The sequence below is a fragment of the Vigna unguiculata genome, chromosome 11 (genome assembly GCF_037176805.1).
Source record: "Vigna unguiculata cultivar grain cowpea cultivar isolate G323 ecotype 2 chromosome 11, ASM3717680v1, whole genome shotgun sequence".
Classification (NCBI taxonomy): domain Eukaryota; kingdom Viridiplantae; phylum Streptophyta; class Magnoliopsida; order Fabales; family Fabaceae; genus Vigna; species Vigna unguiculata.
In genome coordinates, this window is record NC_140802.1 from 38,101,820 (window position 1) to 38,111,750 (window position 9,931).

At 29.2% G+C, this 9,931-nt stretch overlaps 1 protein-coding gene and 1 long non-coding RNA gene across 2 annotated transcripts; one reads left to right on the plus strand and one right to left on the minus strand.

Moving 5' to 3' along the window:
- Positions 1–5,850: 5,850 nt before the first annotated feature.
- On the minus strand, positions 5,851–8,284 carry LOC114168583 (RING-box protein 1a-like). The gene is made up of 5 exons (XM_028053471.2): positions 8,070–8,284; positions 7,933–7,983; positions 7,790–7,849; positions 6,193–6,264; positions 5,851–6,110 (listed from the first exon to the last, which is right to left on the minus strand). Exons 1-5 carry the CDS (start codon positions 8,197–8,199, stop codon positions 6,073–6,075), a joined length of 351 nt encoding a protein of 116 aa, XP_027909272.1. The 5' UTR covers positions 8,200–8,284; the 3' UTR covers positions 5,851–6,072.
- Positions 8,257–9,474, plus strand: LOC146881888 (uncharacterized). Its single transcript, XR_014986588.1, has 2 exons — positions 8,257–8,399; positions 9,304–9,474. It is a non-coding gene; the product is annotated as an uncharacterized LOC146881888 (long non-coding RNA).
- Positions 9,475–9,931: the final 457 nt, after the last annotated feature.

Sequence of the window (9,931 nt, forward strand, 5' to 3'; positions counted from 1 at the left end):
CCACCATATATACTATATAGACAACCACAATAACAATAATAACAATAGTAATGATTATATAAAAACATATAATAACAACAATTATGAGTAGAATATAACAATTATAATACACTCCCTTTCATATTTTCTTTATTTTGTTTTTCTCTTTTCATTAAATGTTCACTTCAATTAAAGCATAGGAAATGTGAAATTATTTTATATTATAGTGTAATATAAAATAAACATGAAAAAGTAGATTTGTTATAAATGCATTCTTATTATAACTATATCTGAATATATAATTAGTGATGAATATAAAAAAAAAATGAGGAATTTAACCGACTTAATATGTGAGATTCCCCTACCCTAAATCTAATATTAATTTGCTATTTTCCTAATGCAAGTGAATATTTTTAATAATAAGGTTTGGTGAGAGGTCGAGAGAAGTTTGGTATAGGAATTCATAACCGAAAGTTAGAGTGAAGAATGGAGAAAAAGAGAAGACATGCATACCGTAGATTCTTGAGGTGGGACAGAGGGTGTTTAGGAAGTTAAAGTAACAGTTGAAACTCTAACCGAAAACCAAACATAGAAAGATAGAAAGAAAACAAATTGTAGATAGAGAAACAGTTGACCTTTGCTGTTCGGAAACATGGTGTTTTGTTTTCCATTTTTCTCCTCAGGAGTGCTATGGGCACGCTTATGCTCCTACATTCGTTGAAACGTAATAATAAAATAGAAAGGGGAAAATAAATTAGTGTGATAAATGATGTAATGAAAAAAAAAGTAAGGGTGAAAAAGTCAAAGAAGAAAATGAATACAAAATATACATATGGTAACTATTTATAAGTAAGAGTGAATCTAAGTTGTACAGTGAGTATAAATGAATAAATTGAGTATTACGTGAAGAAAAAGATATATTAATTTAAGGTATGGTACTTGAATTGGTGTCAAGTTTTTTATGTTAATTTAACTATAGTGTTTTGGTTTCCTTGTGAATCATCTTAAAAAGAAAAAAAACACATTAATAGTATTAAAAACAAATATTTGTCTTAGTTTGTGAATGACTATGTGGATTAATACCTTGGTAATTCACAATGTCGGTTGGTTTTATTGGTAATTAATATATAACAATGAACATCAATGATTTATCTTCTCTTCCAATTTAAAAGAAACTGAATTTTATTTATACTAATTATTTTTAAGTACTTTTGAATTTATTTTTGTGGATCCACGTTACGTTAAGAATTTAAGTATGAGTTAAACATTTTACTTTGAATAGAAATGAAAAAGTTGAGTTGTATATAAGAAAAATAAGACCTACAAACATGAAACCTTGATGCTTTATGTTAAAAGTGGTGTTAAGTTTCTTATATAGGTAATTCATACATCACTGGTGGTAAATCTCTCTAATGTAACCCAATAAAAAAAATTCTAACAGTAGTATTAGAGTCAACGATATTTGTGCCTAAGACAAATATATTTCATGTAATAAGACCAAACCGCATTTTAGACAAATAGAAGTGCACTAAAATAAATGAGTGGGACTTGTCCCATTATGGTAAAAATCAATGATAAAACCCAATTCACACTTGTGAGAGAAAAGATTAAGAATCGAAGCATGAGTTCAAAGTCTCATTGAGTAGAAATAAAAAAGTTGAGTGGTATATAAGAAAATAAGACCGACAAACATTAAGTCTTAATGTTTTATGTTGGATGTGGTATCAAATCTCTTACATGGTAACACATACCTTAAATGTGGTCAATCATCCCAATCTACTATAATAAAAAAATTCCAAGTTGAGGTGGATCTTCACCAAAATTTTTGGGGGAGCGAAAATAATATACTTAAAATTTATATATTTAATATTACTATGACTAATTCAATAAAAATGAATACATAATATAGTATATCTATAACTATCAAAGAAATTACACATATTAAAAGGAATGTTTATCGTTTTTTCATATTTTTGAGCTCATGTAATTGAATCATAATCATTTTTTGATGTAAATAACCATATTATCTGCAAAATATTTATCTTCCATTTTATTATTGTGCATTTGATTCAAAAAGTCTTCACAAGCTTTCATCTCATTACTATGCGATGAGCAACCATATTATCATGTTTTCATCTTCACTAGTTTATTTATCAATTTTAAAAAATAAATTTATTCTTTTGTTTTTCATTAATATACCTATTTAAAAAAGAATTTTAAGATTAAAAAATAATTTATCATAATCTAATCAAAATTTGAGAGACATAATTACTAAAAAAACTATGATAATCAAGTTATAATTAAAAATCGACTATGAAAAATCACATAGTACATTGCTTCTTCTTCTATATTAATAAAAAATAAATATACAAAAAGGTCATGAGATAAAAAATAGTGCTAAATGTTAAACAAATATTTCACTATCAAATGAGACAAGAGAAAGTTACATTTTTTATTTATTTAAGAATGGAAGAGAAAATATGAAAAAATTAGGACAAAAATGATGAGTTTTTGTCTAACTTTTTTTTAGTAACAAAAAAAGCATGAGAAATGAATACAACATATGAGAAACTCAAAAGACAATGGAAGAAAAAATAAAAAAATATCTTAATAATTTTTTTTTTATATATTTGATTTTATGTTTTATTATTTATTATTATACTTTATAAAATAAATAAAAATATACATAATTTAATTTTCATTAATTTTTAATATAATATTATTTAATTTAAAAAGATATATACCATTTAAAAAAATTTAAAATTTATATAATTTAAAAAAATTTAAATGTAAATAATGTAAAAAAAATCAAAATATTTGGGGGATGGGGGGCCGTGGCCCCCGCCTGCCCCTTCTAACATCTGTCCTTGAAGTCTAATATTAAAGTTAATGGTTTGTGCTGGTACATAACTTAGGTGAAGACAAATGTCTCGTTATAGTAAGACCCAATTGTGGTAAGGTTCAAAGAAAGTGTGTTGAAATAAATGGGTAGGACAAATATATTCTATTGTAGTAGAAACCAATGATAAAACCCAACTCGCATTTGTTAGGTAGATGGTAAGGAATCCAAGCATGAGATGAAAGTCTCACATTAAGTCGTAAGGTTTTATGTTGGATGTAGTGTTAGGTCTTTTATATGGGTAACTCAAAGTGATTAATCTCCTCTAATCTATCAAATAAAAAATTACAATAGTAGTATTATAGTTGAGAGTTTGTCTTGATGTTCAGTTTAGACAGAGACAAGTATGTCATGTTACGGTATTGACCCAACCATAATTAGGGTTAATGAAAGTATGTTGAGATAAAGAGATGGGACAAGTATATGTCCTATTGTGGTAGAAACTAGTGATAAAACTCAACTCATATTTGTGGAGTAAACTCTTAGAAATCTAAGTCTGAGATGGAAATCTTATATTAACTAGAAATGAAAAGATTGAATGGTATATAAGAAAAACAATACCCAAAAATATTAAACGACAACTTATTCGCATAAGTGATTAATCTTCCAAATCTATCTCAATGAAAAATTGCAATCACAGTATTAGAATGTAAGAAAAACAATTAGAAATTCAAGTTTAAGCTAAAAGTTTTGCATTGAGTTTAAATAGATAGTTGAATAGTATATAAGAAAAATAAAATCGATAAACTCATGTATAGATTTCTAACGAATTATCTATACCATTGAAATAGAGTATATAAATGAAGTGTTTAGAAACCGTTTAATAAGTTGAATTAAGTTTAATTTTTTTTCCAATATGTTATTTTTCTATTGCCTATCATCTGCAAATGTTTAAAATTATGGTTATGGTATTGAAAAATTTATATACCCTCCTTATCTCTAACATTATTTTTAATTCAAATTTGAGTTTCACAGTTAATGCCTTGTTAAAAACAATAGACCTTAATATATTCCAGCTATAAACCAAAATAACATGATGGTGAAGGTACATAGTTTTGTCTTTTTCATCTTTTATTATTTTACACCATAACAAGATGAACTCATTAAGCACAAACATAAAGTATTACTGATATTAGTTGCACTTTTTCTTGGTATGATTCTCTACCCAAATTCTTATGGGTTGATGCTTATCGAACTGTAAGTTTTAATCAATAGGTTCAAAGAACACTAGATCATGCAATGTATGGGTACTAAATCTTTAGTTTTAGATTCAGTCATGAGCATAGTTTGATTTCTTTTATATCACATAAATAATACAAAGTGTTAACTGGATTAGCATAACATTGGTAACAACCATTAATCTAAGAAAATTTGTACTTTTAAATATGTAGGATAAGACAAATGATTCCATAGAGATTTGTATTTAACGCAGATAAAAAAAATTCATATCATATCAACTACAATTGAAAATCGATGCGTGAGACTTCGAAACGCAATTTTATCCGAGTTTTGGAAGGCATTTCTTTTGCTTTTCTCTTTTAGGTCGAACTTAAAAGTTGCTTATTTATGCACAAAATTAGCTAAAATTTGGTCAAGCAACTATAAGCTATATTTAGTTATATAATAACGGCTGAAATGCGTAAATATTTTATCTAGTCTTTGTAAAATAAATGTTTTTGATTGTACCCCATATAAGTCTTTGTTTTATTTTTTATTCCTCTAAAATTTACAATTATATTTTTTTGGTGAAAATCAATTATAATTATTTATTGTGGCCCATAATATATTTATTACATGGACAAGGGACCTAACAAATCTGGTAGCTATAATATACTACGAGATTCGAAGATTCGCAATGTGTAATCGGTGTCCAACTGTATAGCTGTACTTTGAAACTGCGACTAATTATGTGGCCATGTACGACAATATTTTCTTTAGAATATCAAGTATAAAATTTTCTAATTTCGTATAGATATTTCATATTCTTTTGTACTAATTTTTTTTACAATTCAAAAATTAATCCACTAATTAATAATTACTTATCTCTCTAAAATGAAGAAAAAAGTTGAAAATAATAAAAAATATTACAAAATAAAAAAAATCAATAAACTAAAATTTTAAAGTAAAATACTGTAATACACTTATATTTAAGTCAAACTAGCCCATAAACTAAATTAACATCCCTAAACACGGAAAGAGTAATCACTTTTGACAACTATTTCATATTTAAAGTAACATCATTAAAAATTGGTTCTTATATCAGTATTTTAAAATAAACAAATCACACTACCTAATCATTAGATTTATTTTATAATGCACAATTCTCTGGGGAAATTTTAGCCTCAGATTAGAGGGTCACGGCCCGAGAAAGGCAGACATTATGATCGGTTTAGTTCTGTATATAAGTTTACTTTTAAAATCAAAAGACATGGACCCGTGCCAAATAATTTTTCAGTCCAAATTATGCTCCTGCGTGTTCTTATAATTTATTTTTCTACTTTTTCATTGGTTCTTTATTAATATATACTGTTTACAAAATTAAACAATTTGGTACTACACTAGACCACAAGTATACAACATTTTTTTTTTCTTATCAATGACAGAGAGGTAGCATTGCATGATATAAGTGAAAACGCACACCTTAGATACTGAGCCTCGTAGTGCATTAATAATGCAGGCTAGGCTATTGCTTCCTGCACCCTCTCAATTTTCTTCCTGCATCCCATCATAATTTCCGGAATTTTTTTTTCTGAAATTGATTTAATGTGTTTCAGAAAATAAACTCAGAAATAATGAGATACATGGAGAAATTTGATGGAGTGTAGGAAGAAACAGCCAAATGAGGAAGCAGTCCACCAAATGAGGAAATGTGTATTGAAATGTAATGATAACAATATGCTCAAATGAGATTGAGAAGAAAAAAGAGACCATTATCAAGAAAAATTAACCAACTCATACATAAACACCACTAGTGGAAAAAGCTGATAGGAAGCTGATGAAATAGATAAATCAAAACATTAAAATAAACTTTACATATACCATCTGTGTATATTAAACTCCATCTGGCAAACTGATTCCTTGAACATAACAAATTCAGTAGACAAGCGAAAGAAAATAAGAGACAGAGTTGTAAATATTAAAAATAAAGGATAGACAGTACAAATGTCCAAGGAGATCTCAACAGCGTTGGAGTTCTAGTGGCCGTATTTCTGAAACTCCCACTCACTGTTATCTGTAAAGGCACAGAAACACAAGTTAGAAAAGCACTTCTTAATCCATAAGGTACCAAAGGAAAAGCATATTGTTACAAATACCTAGAGGACAAACTTGACGGGTCTTGAGCCATCGACTAATGCAGTGGAAGTGAAAAGCATGGTTACAAACCCCTGAATAAAGTAGCAGTTTGAGTAATTCAATCAAACTAAGAAAAATACTAACAACCACAGAAGACTACATAATATTCTTTGAAGTCTCAACTAAACTGAACTGGCACAACATTTTTACTCATGACATGGTGATTGTCTCATAGACTCGTACTGAGAGTATAAAATAATCCATGATCTCTATACTCCTAAGAAAATATAAGGTACAGAAACCTTAAATATAACCAAAATACAATATATGATGTGCTTGGCAATAACTGCTAGTATCTTCATTAGTTGTAAAGTGCAGAGCAACATATCCCATGGGTTAGATGTTTACAGTTGAACTTTTGGGCTATGCAATAAGAATATTATTGTTCTTGCAATAAAAAAGGTTATTTCCTATTCACATCATAAGCTGCTAGGACAAATATGATGGAAACAATATTTTCATGTTTCCAAAGCAGACTCTGCTTCATTTTGCTTATGAATAAGCATATCTTTAATGGCTTAATTTTGCTTATAATCTAGTACACCCTTAATAGCCATAGCAAAACGAGGAAGAGGAAGCGCCACAAGATTCAGCAATCAAATTGAAAGAAAACACTAAATTTAATAATCGTAGTACAGTAGTATACTGAATTTGCTTCAGTTTAACAGATGAAGAAAAACATAAAACGGGGAGGATATAATAACACATAAAGTGGGGGGATATAATAAAGGTCAAAATATAGTCTCAATTATGACGTTAAACAATCAAATATAGAAACATTAACTTAAAACTAGCTTGCATCCACCCTCCTAGAACAAAAAACACCTGTTGTCTCCTCCCTCAAGATCTAGGGCCCCAATAACAACCTTGCTTTGAGATAAAGGTTTTGATTCTTCAGTCAAATTATATATTAATGATTTAATTTGCCATACATTAATGATAATACGCCCACTTTGAACATGACAGCAGCAACAACTTACCCTCTCTTTATGTAAAAACAAAATTCCAACATATTTACTTGCAATAGATATTGAAGAACTCCAACTAAAGAATGTTTTATTATTTTTGTTCCGACCTCAAACGAGATAACATCATTAACATCAATCACCACATCTGAAGTACTGTGAGCTTGGAGCCTAAGTTATGTCACAGTTTTGTCCTTAAGTATCTCGAAGTGTTGAAGGAAGAGGATGTATTTAATCTGACCTAGACCTCGACTCCTAAGCTGGGACTATTGGTGTACAGAACAATCCTCAAGTCGAGGATTAGAAGAGTTTTCGTCTATATACGGCGGCACAGAACAAACCTCGAGTCAAGGGTTAGGAGAGTTTTCGTCTACATACGGCGCCGGCAATGTTCCTTTGGTGCCTAAACCACGTAATATAGGACCATTGGGGGTACCGCAACCGGAACAGTTTTAATTTTAAATTTAAATTATAATACTCCTACAATTATATCTACCTTCCTCAACCCTAAGGTAAAACAACAGACGAATATCAAGCATTGTCAAGACCTATTTCAAATAAAACCAGCAATTAGAGCGAATCAGAAACATACCCCACGCCACAGTGCATTCTTCGCTAGTTGCGCTGGCCTGGTTGGCTTGGCACTCGATGCCTGAAATCAGGGACCAAAAGTTCAAAATCGGAACTAATCGCTTCAAATTGAAAAACAGTTTTCGATTGAAAGAACACGCTTACATAGATCCATGATGTGGTTCCGGCAGATAGCACAGTTATCGACAACGATGTCTGCCAAAAATACAGAAAAAATAGTGAATCCCCAAAAATAAGAAAAAATCAAGGGAAAAATTAGGGTTTAAGGAGAAAACAAATACCCCAAGCCCAGAGTGCGACGGCGTTCCATTTCTTGATCTCGAAACGCTTGGGCTTCTTGGAAGACGGCCCGGCGCTGCTCGATGGCTCGCCAGCCGGAATCATTGGCACGTCGGAATCAAGAGTCGCCATGCCCCTTTCTCGAGCGGTCGGTACTGTGGGTGATTTGTTAAGTGCTTTCTTTAATTGAATCAACAATAGTGAATAAAGGTCTTCTACGTTTCTAACAACAACTCTTTAATGGATTGGGCTATTTTGTTTATTTAATGGGCTTGTTACTATCGGGCTGATCCTTATCTTATTGAAGGACTGGGAACTTCTTCCTGCACCCGGTAAATCCACAATTTTCTTCCTATATTTTTACGTAATTTTTATTTGATTTTTTCTTTTTGGAATTGTATAATTTGAAAGTTATTATTTGACTCCCGAACTGTGTAATTAGAAGTCAAAAATGACTTCTTGATTTTAAAAATCCAAAAATCATTTTTTTCTTTAAAAATACCTTTAAATCGCACAATTCAAAAATAAAAATTGACATTTAAACTGTGTAACTCGAAATGAATGATTTTTGAATTGTTTAATCTAAATTATTATTAAGTCCTTTGTGTTTGACAATAATAATATGATTTTAGGACGGAGGTAGGTACATAAAGTTTAATTTATATTGAATGCAATGAACTGCATGAAGAAACTTAGGGAGGTGCAAGAAGAAATTGCCCAGTGAAATTCTTGGTCAATTGTTTTTCCAGGTGCAAAAGAATTTCGTATAGATGTTAAATATAAATGTTAGATTATTGGTTCGGGTAACATAGGGTTTTCCTTTATATTCAATTCAACGTGCACACCGAAGATATTTTAGGAAAAGTTTTTTTTTTTTTGTTAGAATACTTATTTAATAATTATATATATATACATAAGTATACAATTGTCTCTCACAAGAAAAATCGGTCTCTACCAAAAAGAGATTTTACTGAATTGACTATATGTACAATTTTTTAATAAATTTTTATTTAAATAAAGTCAATTTGACGTATAATATAGTTTTAAAAATAAAAGTAAATATTGAAAATAATCTAACAAATCATGTATATGTAATATATTTAAAATTTACTCTGCATAATTATTAAAATAATATAAAAAAATATCATTAAATTATTGAAATTGTGTGTGTATATATATAACACATTTTATTTGCTTGATTCTTTAACTGACAAAACTAGATTTTTGGTTTTTCAGTTGCGTGAAAGGAAATAGAAGAAAACTTGGGATGGAATGCAATTTGAAGAGAACATTAATTCTGTAGAAAATGTGAAGTGTGAAGTATGCAGGCAATGTTTGATTTTAATTTATGAAGCAAATCATTTATTGTAGGGAAATAAAGTGCACGAAATCCCTTTCTTCATTGAATCCTATTATAGTTGTTCTATCATGAGTTGTGTAGAATCCACATCCTACCAACGCCTAGACAGAAGAAAGAAGATTTAAATTTCATAATAAATCTTCTACCTACGATATCTGTTTCTATAACAGGGCATTAAAAGAAGTGTGAAGCATAAATTTAAGATCATTCAATTAATGTTCAATGCAAAGATTTAGTTATATTAAAGAGGCTTTCAAAAATCAAACTTACGTTGACATTTAACTATTTCTCATGTTCTATGTGATACAAGTACATTATTCTAAACCTATTAAACGAAAAGTGTGTATAGAGTTTGCTAATCTTTTACTTTGATTTTTGAGTGGAATCGTTTTGACCTTAAAATAAAAAATAAAAAAAATATTTTCATTTTAATTATTGAATTGGTGTTCATATTAAAAAAATACTTTTATATTCTACAATGAATTTTAGAGAATCAATATACTA